The sequence below is a fragment of the Procambarus clarkii genome, chromosome 59, assembly GCF_040958095.1.
Source record: "Procambarus clarkii isolate CNS0578487 chromosome 59, FALCON_Pclarkii_2.0, whole genome shotgun sequence".
In the NCBI taxonomy this organism is placed as follows: domain Eukaryota; kingdom Metazoa; phylum Arthropoda; class Malacostraca; order Decapoda; family Cambaridae; genus Procambarus; species Procambarus clarkii.
This window is the reverse complement of record NC_091208.1, coordinates 30,631,505-30,649,004: the sequence shown is the minus strand read 5'-3', so window position 1 is coordinate 30,649,004 and position 17,500 is coordinate 30,631,505. Positions and strand designations below refer to the sequence as shown.

The following is a 17,500-nucleotide window of genomic DNA, read 5'->3' as shown; positions in this document are numbered from 1 at the left end:
GTCTCCCAGGTCTCCCAGGTCTCCCAGGCCTCCCAGGCCTCCCAGGTCTCCCAGGCCTCCCAGGTCTCCCAGGTCTCACAGGTCTCCCAGGTCTCCCAGGCCTCCCAGGTCTCCCAGGCCTCCCAGGTCTCCCAGGTCTCCCAGGTCTCCCAGGTCTCCCAGGCCTCCCAGGCCTCCCAGGTCTCCCAGGCCTCCCAGGTCTCCCAGGTCTCACAGGTCTCCCAGGTCTCCCAGGCCTCCCAGGTCTCCCAGGCCTCCCAGGTCTCCCAGGTCTCCCAGGTCTCCCAGGTCTCCCAGGTCTCTCAGGTCTCCCAGGTCTCCCAGGTCTCCCAGGTCTCCCAGGTCTCCCAGGTCTCCCAGGTCTCTCAGGTCTCCCAGGTCTCCCAGGCAGGGATGTTTGAAGATAGTTAAGGAAAGAGGGGAGGAGGGAGAGCAGAGGGGTGAGAGTGGGTGCTCTGGGGGAAAAATTGGCAATAAGGAGACATGAATAGACGTCGAATAGGGAAAAATAGATGAGAAAGGGCAGAAATAGTCGGCAGTAGAGAAAGGGGGAGGTGGGGGGGGGAGAGATACCCGGATGCAGCCGGATACCCCGCTAGTGTATGCCTGCCCCTCTCTCTGAGGCTGGGGGGCCAGATGTTTGGGGCTAGCCTAACTTAACCTTACAGGAGTAAGGGTGACTTAATCGAGTGTCATAGAGCGTCGGGGTCAACCCTCCCCCCCCCCCCTCCATACTTCCTTTGAAGAGGGTGCCAGCCTCATAAGCCCCTTTCACGAGGTCAGTGGAAATGAGAGGAGACACTTCAAGATGTTTCTCGACCAAGATCACATTTACTCCAAACATCTACCACATGCGGGCTACTCATGCCCGTGCCACCTCTTGTGTTGGCTTGATCTTCATCAATCAATCGGTGGAAATGAAATGTGTCTCCCAAAGTCCGTAGCCTTTAGGATTTGTATAAATATATCTATGGACAGCACAAATCGTCGACCAGACTGTGCGACACAGTGGTTGCCAGGATCAGGTTGGGTTACCGTTACCTGTGGCAGGTGGCTACACGTGACGGATCTCCCAATCCTGAGCACTCCAGGTGCAAACTCTGTGAGCAAGAACTGCGGCATGATCTCCCACACTACATCACCGAATGCCCACTTATTAGACCTTTCAGACCCGTTGGCATGAGGTACCTGGAGCTTTGCAATTACTTTATTCACTCTCGTATTCTTGAAGATATCCTAATATTGCACACAAAATTTGCCAGTGGAGACTACTTATCACATGCCTCTGTATGACTAGCCATCCTGCGAGATGGAGACTTTTAGTATCACTGCTGCCTTATTCACTTTTGTGTTGATGATATCCTCATAATGTACCCAGAGTCTGCCAGTGGAGACTACTTATCACATGCCTCTGTATGACTAACCATCCTGTGTGATGGGGATTTTTTAGCATCACGTAGCTAGCTTTTTGACACACTGTGCTCCCCTTCACATAGTCTAGGGCAGCTGCATAAATGCAGATGTACCTAATCTATATAAATAAAAATGGAATTGTTTGTTCAAAATCGCTATAATCTCCGAAAATTCTTCACCGATTGCTCTGAAATTTTCACAAAATGTTCGCATCTGAGCGGGGTTTTATACACATACTGTATTGATGTCACGCCTGTGACGGAAAAACATGCTTTTTAAACAACAAACTGTGTATTTTATGTGTTTTTCATGTGAGAGAAGTCTTCGAAACCTCTTTACCGATTGCTTTGAAATTTTGACACGACGTTGCATTCGAATATTCGCGTGTTTTTATATACCTGCTATATAGATGCCACCCCTGTGACAGGTAATAACATGGTTGTTTTTCAAAAACAGCGCCATCTGTTGTACGTCATAGCAACACACACGCTATACTAAATATGTTACTAATTTCATTTCAGTGTTTTTTATTGCATTGATAAATTTAATTTTCATAGATTTCGATTTATTTTAATTATTATTGAATTATTTTGGGTGACAGTGTGTTGGAATTGAGTTGTGTTGTTTACCATACCATTCATTTTGTAAGTATAAGTATTGATGCCAAACCTGTGACAGGTAAAAATAAGATATGTTTTAAACAGCGCCATCTGTTGCACGTAAGAGCAACTTACGCTATACTAAATAAGTTTTGATTCCATTTCAATGTTTCCGATTTCATTGATAAATTGAATTATCGTAGACTTCGATTTATTTTCATTTTGATTTAATTACTTTGTATGACATTACATTGGAATTGAGCTGTGTTGTTTACCACACTGTTCATTTCATGAGTATAGTTTATTTCTTTATTTTTTCATTGATTTTCATTTCATTTTTTATTTACGTTTCTGATATTTCAGTGATGGGAACATCAGATCATTTAATGTTCCCAATTTCTGATGGGAACATCAGATCATTTGGGAATGCATCGAACGAGGGAGTGGGGAATGGTGGGGAGGATGAGGTTGACAGGTGAGTTAGGTATGGTGGGAACGAGGGGACAGGGGAATGGAGATTGGTGGGGGAGGACAAGGGGACAGGGAAGTGGGGGGTGGTGGGGAGGACGAGGGAGGGAGGACTGATGGGGAGGACTGTGAGACAGAGGGGGGGGGGGGAGGATTGCGTTGCTGAGCCACAGCAACGCGTGGCCGGGGACAGCTAGTTTACTAATAAAAAAAAAATGTATTCAGTTCCTGGAGCTTTGAAATTACTTGGCCTCCATACACCAGGTTACTCACCAGGCCTCCATACACCAGGTTACTCACCAGGCCTCCATACACCAGGTGTGGACTCCACATATCCAGGTGTGGACTCCACATATCCAGGTGTGGACTCCATATGTAGGGCTCGTCAGGACAAAACTGTTTTTCTCAACAGGAAACTCCTACCGTTTCCCCCGAACAGGATAAACACGACCTTATTTACTCTTAGTGGAAGATTTATTCTGCCTTCTACCAAGGCAAATGTTCATCTACTTCCTACTAAGGCCAGAAGCTTTTTTAATATGTCTTTCTTTTGACTTGTGCAAAATTACCCATTCCACATAATGCTCGATCCGGCCTATATATATATACCCATTCCTTTAACCCATGATTCAGCCTATATATACCTCTCTGTTACCCCATAATTCAGCTTTTATATACCCATTACTTTAACCCATGCCAGACCTGTATCTACCCATTCCCTTAGCCCATGACTGGGCCTGTACACCCCCTGTAAGAGTAGCTACTTCACATGTTTTGAACTCCCTTCAAAAGTAAACCCCCTGAGGTTTCTCCTCCGTGAAGCAGGTGTCTAAAGCAGGTGTCTAAAGCAGGTGTGTCCTCTCTCTCTCTCTCCCCACAGGTGCAGCACTACATCCTGGTGGTGCAGGCGCAGGACACAGGCCGACCTGCCCTCTCCTCCACCGTCACCGTCTACTTCAACGTGCAGGACCTCAACGACAACGCCCCGATCTTCGACCCGATGAGTTACTCAGACGAAGTCTTCGAGAACATTACCGTCGGCTCCTCTGTCCTGGCCGTCTCCGCCACCGACCAAGATTCCGGTAAGACCTTGGGCTTTCCCGAGGACGCAAGGATTATAAGGATTTATAAGGATAAGGTTATAAGGAATCCAATTACCGAGTACCGAATTGAGTTGACTGGTGCCTCTGACGGTACTCTGCTGATGGGTACACGGTACGGTGGTGTATCGTACCGTGTACTACCGTGTGGGGAAGTCTGGGACACTGACAGTGTGGGAAAGTAAGTCTAGGACATTGATCCTAACGGGAAGTAAGTCTGGGACACTGACAGTGTGGGGAAGTAAGTCTGGGACACTGACAGTGTGGGGAAGTAAGTCTGGGACACTGACAGTGTGGGGAAGTAAGTCTGGGACACTGACAGTGTGGGGAAGTAAGTCTGGGACACTGACACTAGCGGGAAGTAAGGTCTTCAACTGGTCTCTGACAATATTTTGGTCTAAAAATGGTCTATGAAATTATTTTGGTCTTAAATGGGCTCTGCGATATTTTTTATCTTTAAATGGTCTCTGTCAAATTTCGGTCTCAAACTAATCTCTGAAGAATTTCGGTCTTTAACTGGTCTCTGAAGAAATTCAGTCTTTAAGTGGTCTCCTACTAATTTAAGTCTTTTAGTGATCTCTGACTAATTTCGGTCTCCAACTGGTCTCTGACTAATTTAGGTCTTTTACTGATGAAACAGCCGTAAATGGATATAGAAACTAAGAGTCAAGGCTAAGATGTCTATTTTCCTTAACAAAACTTCTATGACAAGATTCCCTGAAAGTGGTCTTTTGAAATATTTTCGGTCTTAAACTCTTAAATAAATTTCTATGATCATATGAACTCTGAAATAATTTTATAAAATTGAATAAAAATTGAAATTTTTTGAACTTCCCCATAAGAAACCTTAAAGAACTTAGCGATAATATATGCCTCGAATTTCCCCATAAGAAACCTTTAACATCAAATCAGTCAATTCCCGCTGATGCTTCATCCGTACAGCACTCTATACTGTAGGGTGGTGGTACAGCACTCTGCACTGTAGGGTGGTGGTACAGTGGTACAGCACTCTGCACTGTAGGGTGGTGGTACAGTGGTACAGCACTCTACACTGTAGGGTGGTGGTACAGTGGTACAGCACTCTGCACTGTAGGGTGGCGGTACAGTGGTACAGCACTCTACACTGTAGGGTGGTGGTACAGTGGTACAGCACTCTACACTGTAGGGTGGTGGTACAGTGGTACAGCACTCTGCACTGTAGCGTGGTGGTACGGAGGTACAGCACTCTGCACTGTAGGGTGGTGGTGGTACAGTGGTACAGCACTCTGCACTGTAGGCTGGTGGTACAGTGGTACAGCACTCTGCACTGTAGGGTGGTGGTACAGAGGTACAGCACTCTACACTGTAGGGTGGTGGTACAGTGGTACAGCACCCTGCACTGTAGGGTGGTGGTACAGTGGTACAGCACTCTACACTGTAGGGTGGTGGTACAGTGGTACAGCACTCTACACTGTAGGGTGGTGGTACAGTGGTACAGCACTCTACACTGTAGGGTGGTGGTACAGTGGTACAGCACTCTACACTGTAGGGTGGTGGTACAGTGGTACAGCACTCTACACTGTAGGGTGGTGGTACAGCACTCTACACTGTAGGGTGGTGGTACAGTGGTACAGCACTCTACACTGTAGGGTGGTGGTACAGTGGTACATCACTCTTCACTGTAGGGTGGTGGTGGTACAGTGGTACAGCACTCTACACTGTAGGGTGGTGGTACAGCACTCAACACTGTAGGGTGGTGGTACAGTGGTACAGCACTCTACACTGTAGGGTGGTGGTACAGTGGTACAGCACTCTACACTGTAGGGTGGTGGTGGTACAGTGGTACAGCACTCTGCACTGTAGGGTGGTGGTACAGTGGTACAGCACTCTGCACTGTAGGGTGGTGGTACAGTGGTACAGCACTCTACACTGTAGGGTGGTGGTACAGTGGTACAGCACCCTGCACTGTAGGGTGGTGGTACAGTGGTACAGCACTCTACACTGTAGGGTGGTGGTACAGTGGTACATCACTCTACACTGTAGGGTGGTGGTACAGTGGTACAGCACCCTGCACTGTAGGGTGGTGGTACAGTGGTACAGCACCCTGCACTGTAGAGTGGTGGTACAGAGGTACAGCACTCTACACTGTAGGGTGGTGGTACAGTGGTACAGCACTCTACACTGTAGGGTGGTGGTGGTACAGTGGTACAGCACTCTGCACTGTAGGGTGGTGGTACAGTGGTACAGCACTCTGCACTGTAGCGTGGTGGTGGTACAGAGGTACAGCACTCTACACTGTAGAGTGGTGGTACAGTGGTACAGCACTCTACACTGTAGAGTGGTGGTACAGTGGTACAGCACTCTGCAATGTAGGATGGTGGTACAGTGGTACAGCACTGCACTGTAGGGTGGTGGTACAGTGGTACAGCACTCTGCACTGTAGGGTGGTGGTACAGTGGTACAGCACTCTGCACTGTAGGGTGGTGGTACAGTGGTACAGCACTCTACACTGTAGGGTGGTGGTACAGTGGTACAGCACTCTACACTGTAGGGTGGTGGTACAGCACTCTGCACTGTAGGGTGGTGGTACAGTGGTACAGCACTCTGCACTGTAGGGTGGTGGTACAGTGGTACAGCACTCTGCACTGTAGGGTGGTGGTACAGTGGTACAGCACTCTACACTGTAGAGTGGTGGTACAGTGGTACAGCACTCTACACTGTAGGGTGGTGGTACAGTGGTACAGCACTCTGCACTGTAGAGTGGTGGTACAGTGGTACAGCACTCTACACTGTAGAGTGGTGGTACAGTGGTACAGCACTCTACACTGTAGAGAGGTGGTACAGTGGTACAGCACTCGGCGTTGCATCACGCGGGCGAAGGTTCTAATCCCAGCAAGGTCAAGAACCTTGCTGGGTTCCACATATATCCACATATACGCGTCATGTGTGTGTGTGTATGTGTAAGTTGACCGTGTTGGTGTGGTCAACAGGGATGAACGGGCGGCTGGAGTACACCATCGCTGGCGGCGACGACAAGGGACAGTTCAGCATCAGTGAGAACGGCACCGTCTACACCTCGGCCCCGCTCGACCGCGAGGACCAGAGCTTCTACAACCTGGTTGTTCGCGCCTCTGACATGGCCGCCTCCCCGCGAGCGCGTCTCTCATCTACCGTCCAGGTATGTCTACCTCAACCCGGATATCTACCAGTCTACCTATATATATATATATATATATATATATATATATATATATATATATATATATATATATATATATTATATATATATATATATATATATATATATATATATATATATATATATATATATATATATATATATATATATATATATATATATATATATATATATATATATATATATATATATATATGTCGTACCTAGTAGCCAGAACTCACTTCTCAGCCTACTATGCAAGGCCCGATTTGCCTAATAAGCCAAGTTTTCCTGAAAAAATATATTTTCTCAATTTTTTTTCTTATGAAATGATAAAGCTATCCATTTCATTATGTATGAGGTAAATTTATTTTTATTAGAGCTAAAATTAACGTAGATATATGACCGAACCTAACCAACCCTACCTAACCTAACCTAACCTATCTTTATAGGTTAGGTTAGGTTAGGTAGCCGAAAACGTTAGGTTAGGTTAGGTTAGGTAGGTTAGGTTGTCGAAAAAACATTAATTCATGAAAACTAGGCTTATTAGGCAAATCAGGCCTTGCATAGTAGGCTCAGAAGTGAGTTCTGGCTACTAGGTACGACATATATATATATATATATATATATATATATATATATATATATATATATATATATATATATATATATATATCCAGGGGATGATAAGGCCTATCAACCTCTGGATGGTTATTATATGAAGCCTATCATTCTCTTGAGAGTTATTAAGTCTTTATCATTCTCTAGGGGGTTATTAAGTCCTATGAACATCTGGAGATTTATTAAGTCCTATCATTATCTGGAGGGTAATTAAGTCCTATTAACCTCTGGAGAGTTATAAAGTCCTATTAACCTCTGGAGAGTTATAAAGTCCTATTAACCTCTGGAGAGTTATAAAGTCCTATTAACCTCTGGAGAGTTATAAAGTCCTATTAACCTCTGGAGAGTTATAAAGTCCTATCACCCTCTGGAGAGTTATTAAGTCCTTGTGGAACACAAGGTGCACCAATAAGAACTGTTACATTGGTCAGCCATCTTGGCCCTACGGTGTGTGGGATTGCTTGGGAAAATTTTGCTTCTACCAAGATATCATTTAAGGATTTAGCTCGCGTCCACGCTAACATGGGGTATTTCCTGTGGGAATGTTGTCCACGCTGTGTGATTTCTGTGTGTACTCGTTAGACATCCCCAGATGTTAATGAGTTCTCTCCGGAGCTGCTCCGCGATTCCTGGGGAAACAGAGGGACGGGAGAATTAGCCTCGCATTGGTTGGCTGTTGTCCTCCTGTGTTGACGTATTGAAGATCTGGCTGTGTGTGCTAACTCTATATCTGTATATAGTGTTGGATTTTTATCGGGGTATTCTCTGTCTGAAAAAAAATCCAAGAGACGCTTTGAAATGTCGGAAATTTGACTCCTGAGCGTGATTTTTGAGCCGAATTATGACTCTCTGCACCTATTTTCATTTTCTTAAGGACCCCGCCTTAGTCTCTCCCTCATCTCTGACTATTCGTTTCAGTTGGATGGATTCCCAAGGAGAAGGGTAGGGGATCTTTTTAATGATAGTGGAGGGCTTGACGACTATTGGAGATATGATTGTTAGTTTGCTGGTTTATAAAAGATTGTTGTTTACATGTTCCTGTGCTCGGTGAGGTAAACATGTGTGTGTCCAAGACGTTCACTGCTGTTTCTAGGGTGAAACAGAGGTAAGGATGAGCATCATTTCTCCAGGCGAAGACAGCTCTTGAAATTGAAATTGAAATTGAAATCAGTTTATTGAGGTAAAATACACACAAAGGGATGAGGTAGCTCAAGCTATTCTCACCCCGTTCAGTACATCGTGTTAATACATACATATACACACATCACAAGCAATAAACGTATTACCGAACATTCAGAGAGATAAACATATACATTTCCTCCTTTACACAAGTAAAGACAGCTGTGTGATCATGTCCGTCTCCCATCATTACTCCACAAATATCATCTATGCAGCGCAGGTACACATCCAGGAGCCGGTCGGCCGAGCGGACAGCACGCTGGACTTGTGATCCTGTGGTCCTATCCCAGGCGCCGGCGAGAAACATTGGGCAGAGTTTCTTTCACCCTATGCCCCTGTTACCTAGCAGTAAAATAGGTACCTGGATGTTAGTCAGCTGTCACGGGGTGCTTCTTGGGGGGGGTGGAGGCCTGGTCGAGGACCGGGCCGCGGGGACACTAAAAAGCCCCGAAATCATCTCAAGATAACCTCAAGAAGATCCATCGCTGGCCTGTACTCCTGCCTGACTGCTTCAAATGTTGCGTGAACAGATACATCCCGCGGTGGCTACCCTGCCTGACGGCCCATCAGATCGTCCTTCCTATCATTTGTGTGTAGGTCTTCCCCCCGTGGAGAGTGGTGACGGTGCCCCTCGCGCCGTGTTCTAGTGCCTCTTGTTGGGGCTGCTTGGTCCAGGGCTTCCTGACACCTGTCTCCTTAAACTCCTGTCGGATCTTGTGTTGATTTACGTCAAAAAAATGTCGTTATTCGCCTTGTTGCTGCTTCTAGTTCTGGGACCCTTGGGTATAAGTGGGAGTTGCTCTGGCCCTCACTGGTCTCAGTGTGCTGCCCGGGTCCTGTGAGTTACACTGGACCTCCCTCACTGGTCTCAGTGTGCTGCCCGGGTCCTGTGAGTTACACTGGCCCTCACTGGTCTCAGTGTGCTGCCCGGGTCCTGTGAGTTACTCAGGACCTCCCTCACTGGTCTCAGTGTGCTGCCCGGGTCCTGTGAGTTACTCAGGACCTCCCTCACTGGTCTCAGTGTGCTGCCCGGGTCCTGTGAGTTACACAGGACCTCCCTCACTGGTCTCAGTGTGCTGCCCGGGTCCTGGAGTTACACAGGACCTCCCTCACTGGTTTCAGTGTGCTGCCCGGGTCCTGGAGTTACACAGGACCTCCCTCACTGGTCTCAGTGTGCTGCCCGGGTCCTGGAGTTACACAGGACCTCACTCACCTCATTGTGCTGCCCGGGTCCTGTGAGTTACACAGGACCTCCCTCACCTCATTGTGCTGCCCGGGTCCTGTGAGTTACACAGGACCTCACTCACCTCAGTGTGCTGCCCGGGTCCTGTGAGTTACACAGGACCTCACTCACCTCATTGTGCTGCCCGGGTCCTGTGAGTTACACAGGACCTCACTCACCTCATTGTGCTGCCCGGGTCCTGTGAGTTACACAGGACCTCACTCACCTCAGTGTGCTGCCAGGGTCCTGTGAGTTACACTGGACCTCACTCACCTCAGTGTGCTACCCGGGTCCTGTGAGTTACACTGGACCTCACTCACCTCAGTGTGCTGCCCGGGTCCTGTGGGTTACACAGGACCTCACTCACCTCAGTGTGCTGCCCGGGTCCTGTGAGTTACACAGGACCTCACTCACCTCAGTGTGCTACCCGGGTCCTGTGAGTTACACAGGACCTCACTCACCTCAGTGTGCTACCTGGGTCCTGTGAGTTACACAGGACCTCACTCACCTCAGTGTGCTACCCGGGTCCTGTGAGTTACACAGGACCTCACTCACCTCAGTGTGCTACCTGGGTCCTGTGAGTTACACAGGACCTCACTCACCTCAGTGTGCTACCCGGGTCCTGTGAGTTACACAGGACCTCACTCACCTCAGTGTGCTACCTGGGTCCTGTGAGTTACACAGGACCTCACTCACCTCAGTGTGCTACCCGGGTCCTGTGAGTTACACAGGACCTCACTCACCTCAGTGTGCTACCCGGGTCCTGTGAGTTACACAGGACCTCACTCACCTCAGTGTGCTGCCCGGGTCCTGTGAGTTACACAGGACCTCACTCACCTCAGTGTGCTACCCGGGTCCTGTGAGTTACACAGGACCTCACTCACCTCATTGTGTTGCCCGGGTCCTGTGAGATACACAGGACTTGACTCCCTGAACCCTATTTGAATGCCATTTCACGACTAATTTCACCGGCCCTTGTCACTTGGAGGGGTGAACACAGCAACGCGCAGTCATAAGGCTGACTTTACAACACTGTGTAATTGTGATTCAGTCTTAATGGGCGTTAGTAATCTAACGTCGACATTACTTCATACAAGCCACCGCTGCCATTCGTTGCCAGATGGCAGCCACCACTGATATACGTCTTGACTAATTGAGTACTTGAGCTGTGTTGTCCCGTCTTGAGTACTGCTCAGTACTCACTTCCCCCTTCAGAGCAGGAGAGATTGCTGAAATAGAGGAATACAGAGAACATATACGGCACGCATAGACGAGATAAAACACCTAAATTATTGGGATCGTCTCAAAGCTCTCCAAATGTACTCTCTAGAAAGGAGACGAGAGAGATACCAAATAATATACACATGGAAAATACTGGAGAGTCAAGTCCCAAATCTACACAGTAACATAACAACGTACTGGAGTGAACGTTATGGAAGAAAATGCAGAATAGAACCAGTGAAGAGCAGAGGTGCCATAGACACAATCAGAGAACACTGTATAAACATCAAAGGTCCGCGGTTGTTCAACGTCCTCCCAGCGAGCATAAGAAATATTGCCGAAACAACCGTGGACATTATCTAGTTTTCTCCAAGGAGTGCCGGACCAACCGGGCTGTGGTGGGTATGTGGGCCTGCGGGCCGCTCCAAGCAACAGCCTGGTGGACCAAACTCTCACAAGTCAAGCCTGGCCTCGGGCCGGGCTTGTGGAGTAGAAGAACTCCCAGAACCCCATCAACCAGGTACGTTGCCCGATGGCAGTCACCGCTGCTATACGGTACCAGATGACAACCATCGCTGCTATACGGTACCAGATGACAGCCATCACTGCTATACGGTACCAGATGGCAACCATCGCTGCTATACGGTACCAGATGACAGCCATCACTGCTATACGGTACCAGATGGCAACCATCGCTGCTATACGGTACCAGATGACAACCATCACTGCTATACGGTACCAGATGGCAACCATCACTGCTATACGGTACCAGATAACAACCATCACTGCTATACGGTACCAGATGGCAGCCATCACTGCTATACGGTACCAGATGACAGCCATCGCTGCTATACGGTACCAGATGACAGCCATCGCTGCTATACGGTACCAGATGGCAGCCATCACTGCTATACGGTACCAGATGACAGCCATCGCTGCTATACGGTACCAGATGGCAACCACCGCTGCTATACGTTGCCAGATGGCAGCCATCACTGCTATACGGTACCAGATGGCAGGTAATCCATCTTAGTAATGACGAGGGTGACCGTCCTCCCTCGCCTTGAGGAGACTTTGTGGGAGTCTCAGACATGAACTGTCTTCCTCAAGAAAGTGGAAGCCTTTAGCCCTGTCTTCAGTAAGAGCATCTTGGGGTGTACTGTGTACTCATGGTGTACTGTGTACTCATGATGTATTGTGTACTCCTGGTGTACTGTGTACTCATGATGTATTGTGTACTCATGGTGTACTGTGTACTCAAGGTGTACTGTGTACTCATGGTGTACTGTGTACTCATGGTGTACTGTGTACTCCTGGTGTACTGTGTACTCATGATGTATTGTGTACTCATGGTGTACTGTGTACTCATGGTGTACTGTGTACTCATGGTGTACTGTGTACTCAAGGTGTACTGTGTACTCAAGGTGTACTGTGTACTCATGGTGTACTGTGTACTCATGGTGTACTGTGTACTCAAGGTGTACTGTGTACTCAAGGTGTACTGTGTACTCATGGTGTACTGTGTACTCATGGTGTACTGTGTACTCATGGTGTACTGTGTACTCAAGGTGTACTGTGTACTCATGATGTATTGTGTACTCATGGTGTACTGTGTACTCCTGGTGTACTGTGTACTCATGGTGTACTGTGTACTCATGATGTATTGTGTACTCATGGTGTACTGTGTTCTCATGGTGTACTGTATACGCCTGGTGTACTGTGTACTCATGGTGTACTGTGTACTCCTGGTGTACTGTGTACTCATGGTGTACTGTGTACTCAAGGTGTACTGTGCACTCATGATGTATTGTGTACTCATGATGTATTGCGTACTCATGGTGTACTGGGTACTCAAGGTGTACTGTGTACTCATGATGTATTGTGTACTCATGGTGTACTGTGTACTCATGATGTATTGTGTACTCATGGTGTACTGTGTACTCATGATGTATTGTGTACTCATGGTGTACTGTGTACTCATGGTGTACTGTGTACTCAAGGTGTACTGTGTACTCATGGTGTACTGTGTACTCATGGTGAACTGTGTACTCCTGGTGTACTGTGTACTCAAGGTGCACTGTGTACTCAAAGTGCACTGTGTACTCAAGGTGCACTGTGTACTCAAGGTGTACTGTGTACTCAAGGTGTACTGTGTACTCAAGGTGTACTGTGTACTCAAGGTGTACTGTGTACTCAAGGTGTACTGTGTACTCAAGGTGTACTGTGTATTCAAGGTGCAGTGTGTACTCAAGGTGTACTGTGTACTCAAGGTGTACTGTGTACTCTGGTATACAGAATACACAATGCAGTAGTGCACTGTGAGTACACAGTGCACCTTGAGTACATAGTACACCAATGCAGGGTAAAATAATGTTCGAAGAAATAGAACAAACGTTGAAGCGATCATACGAGTCTGAGGAAATGGTATTGGACCAGAAAGCTATACAAGAGATAAAGAAAAATCCGAAATATTTTTCACATACGCAAAATCAAAATGAAAACCCTCCACCAGTATTGGACCTTTAATTACCACTGAAGGTACGTACACAGAGGACAACAAAGAAATTAGTGAAATTCTAAGAAGCCAGTATGAGGCTATGTTTAGCACACCAATAAACAACATGAAAGTTGATGACCCAGACAGCTTCTTTATGAATGACATTCAAGCTGCAGATAATATAACGGATATTACCACAAACTCGGAAGACTTTGAAAGAGAAATTGACAACATGTCCATGCACTCAGCTCCTGGGCCGGACTCGTGGAATTCAATATTCATTAAGAAATATAAAGTACCAGTAACGCGAACACTCAGCGTAATATGGAGAAAGAGCCTGGATACAGGGGAGATACCAGCAGCACTTAAATCTGCAGATATAGCTCCGTTGCACAAGGGGGGGGAGTAAAGCCTTGGCAAAAAATTATAGGCCAGTTGCACTAACATCACACGTAATAAAAGTGTTTGAAAGAGTGATTAAGAATCAAATTTCTAGTTTTCTGGAAAATAATGAGCTACACAACCCAGGACAACATGGATTTAGAGCGGGCAGATCCTGTCTGTCACAGTTACTCAACCACTATGACGAAATCACAGAAGCTCTAGAAGAAAAGCAAAATGCAGATGTTGTATACACAGACTTTGCAAAGGCGTTCGACAAATGTGACCATGGAGTGATAGCTCACAAAATGAGATCAATGGGAATAACTGGTAAAGTAGGACGCTGGATACTCAATTTCCTATAGAACAGAACACGAAGAGTAACAGTCAATAAAAAAAAATCGAGTCCAAGCGCAGTTAAAAGCTCCGTACCTCAAGGTACAGTCCTTGCACCACTGCTTTTCCTTATTCTCATATCAGATATAGAGAAAAATACAAGTCACAGACAGCTTCGTGTCATCCTTTGCAGATGACACGAAAATCAGCATGAAAATTACCTCTGCGGAAGACATTGAAAAACTTCAAGCAGATATCAACAAAGTTTTCGATGGGCAGCAGAAAATAACATGATGTTTAACAGCGAGACATTCCAGGTACTCAGGTACGGCAAAAATGAGGACCTTAAACATAACACAGGGAACAAAACACAATCGAATCTGCCCATAGTATGAAAACAGCATGTCAAGGCCCCTCACCTCTCACACACACAGGCTCGGCCCCTCACCTCTCACACACACACACAGGCTCGGCCCCTCACCTTTCACACACACACAGGCTCGGCCCCTCACCTCTCACACACACAGGCTCGGCCCCTCACCTCTCACACACACAGGCTCGGCCCCTCACCTTTCACACACACACACACAGACTCGGCCCCTCACCTCTCACACACACACACACAGGCTCGGCCCCTCACCTTTCACACACACACAGGCTCGGCCCCTCACCTTTCACACACACACACACAGGCTCGGCCCCTCACCTCTCACACACACACACAGGCTCGGACCCTCACCTTTCACACACACACACGCAGGCTCGGCCCCTCACCTCTCACACACACAGGCTCGGCCCCTCACCTCTCTCACACACACACAGGCTCGGCCCCTCACCTCTCACACACACAGGCTCGGCCCCTCACCTCTCACACACACACAGGCTCGGCCCCTCACCTCTCACACACACACATGCTCGGCCCCTCACCTCTCACACACACACAGGCTCGGCCCCTCACCTCTCACACACACACACACAGGCTCGGCCCCTCACCTCTCACACACACACACACAGGCTCGGCCCCTCACCTTTCACACACACACAGGCTCGGCCCCTCACCTTTCACACACACACACACAGGCTCGGCCCCTCACCTCTCACACACACACACAGGCTCGGCCCCTCACCTTTCACACACACACACACAGGCTCGGCCCCTCACCTCTCACACACACAGGCTCGGCCCCTCACCTCTCACACACACACACAGGCTCGGCCCCTCACCTCTCACACACACAGGCTCGGCCCCTCACCTCTCACACACACAGGCTCGGCCCCTCACCTCTCACACACACACAGGCTCGGCCCCTCACCTCTCACACACACACAGGCTCGGCCCCTCACCTCTCACACACACACAGGCTCGGCCCCTCACCTCTCACACACACACACACAGGCTCGGCCCCTCACCTCTCACACACACACACAGGCTCGGCCCCTCACCTCTCACACACACACACACACAGGCTCGGCCCCTCACCTCTCACACACACACACAGGCTCGGCCCCTCACCTTTCACACACACACACACAGGCTCGGCCCCTCACCTCTCACACACACACAGGCTCGGCCCCTCACCTCTCACACACACACAGGCTCGGCCCGTCGGCACTCGAGCAACGCTGCTGGAGGCGCCTAACCACTGCCCCACCTCTCCCCCCATAGATATATCCCCCTTACCATATATGCATCATGTCAAATCTCCCCTGAAGATGGTCCAGGCAGGAATGAAACATTGTGCACACATACGGTCACTCATGTCGTGTTTTATTCTCGTAAACCCCAGATTGACCATGAATTTCCGGAGCCTAATCCCGCAACTCCATGTTGATGATTGCCAGACGTATGTAATGCCTGAGCAGCAAAATCAATACCAATCAACAATAAGGAAGGATTACAGACTCACCAAACTGCTACCCAAACTGAAACCTTAAAGCCTTCCTTGGGTTGCCACTTGAGCACCGAAGAATTAGGCGATCAACACCAGAGTCAAACTGTCAACCACCAAAGTTTTGGTGCCTTTGAAATCCTTCCTTAATGGCCCAGTCGATAGAGCACTCGTCTGTTGTCAAGTTGTTAATGATCAAGTAGTTTCCCGGTTGTGGCACAGGTCTGGCACTTGTACTGGTGTAATACAGGTGTACTTTTGCGTCACAGAGATATGTCTAACGCCTTTGTTTGCAAGTATACTTTTTGCGTCACAGATATATGTCTAACGTCTTTGTTTGCAAGTATACTTTTGCGTCAGAGATATGTCTAACGCCTTTGTTTGCAAGTATACTTTTGCGTCACAGAGATATGTCTAACGCCTTTGTTTGCAAGTATACTTTTTGCGTCACAGAGATATGTCTAACGTCTTTGTTTGCAAGTATACTTTTTGCGTCACAGAGATATGTCTAACGCCTTTGTTTGCAAGTATACTTTTTGTGCCATAGATATATGTCTAACGCCTTTGTTTGCAAGTATACTTTTTGCGTCACAGAAATATGTCTAACGCCTTTGTTTGCAAGTATACTTTTTGCGTCACAGAGATATGTCTAACGTCTTTGTTTGCAAGTATACTTTTTGCGTCACAGAGATATGTCTAACGCCTTTGTTTGCAAGTATACTTTTTGCGTCACAGAGATATGTCTAACGCCTTTGTTTGCAAGTATACTTTTTGCGTCATAGATAATATGTCTAACGTCTTGTTTGTTTGCAGGTAACGATCATCTTGAGAGACGTGAACGACATGGCGCCGGAGTTCGTGACGCCTAACGAGACGGTGGTGGAGGAGAACACTCCGGTCAACACCGTGGTGATGGCGGTCAAGGCCGTCGACCGCGACGAGGGACGCAACTCCTACATCGAGTATTCCCTCGCTCCGGTACCTGGCAACCGGTTTGCCCTCGGCCCAGTTGACGGCCTTCTGAGGATCGCTGCGCCGCTGGACCGCGAGGAGCGGGCCAACTACTCGCTGGTGGTGACCGCGAGAGATCGCGGTAACCCGCCAAACGCCCACACTCTCACTATCAGCCTCCGCATCGCTGACGAGAACGACAACTCTCCAATCTTCGACCCCAAGCAGTACTCGGCCAGCGTGCCGGAAAACGCCTCCATCGGCCTGTCGGTGCTGCAGGTGTCGGCCACCGACGCCGACGAGAGCCTCAACGGCCGGGTGCGCTACACCATCGTCGCCGGGGACAAGAACCGCGACTTCTCCATCAGCGAGGACACGGGCGTGATCCGCGTGGCCAAGAACCTCAACTACGAGCGTCGGAACCACTACCTGCTGACGGTGCAGGCCGAGGACTCCGGCGCCGACG

General features: G+C 48.2%; 1 protein-coding gene across 1 annotated transcript in view; it reads left to right on the top strand.

The window, feature by feature from the left end:
- Positions 1 to 17,500, top strand: part of ft (cadherin-related tumor suppressor fat) — a 552,840-nt gene that overhangs the window by 438,667 nt on the left and 96,673 nt on the right. Inside the window, exons 5-7 of the mRNA XM_069307072.1 lie at positions 3,361 to 3,562; positions 6,550 to 6,737; positions 16,897 to 17,500. The exon at positions 16,897 to 17,500 is cut by the window's right edge and continues 306 nt beyond it. Of these exons, the coding sequence (XP_069163173.1) occupies positions 3,361 to 3,562; positions 6,550 to 6,737; positions 16,897 to 17,500 (994 nt within the window). The remainder of the gene's footprint in view (positions 1 to 3,360; positions 3,563 to 6,549; positions 6,738 to 16,896) is intronic.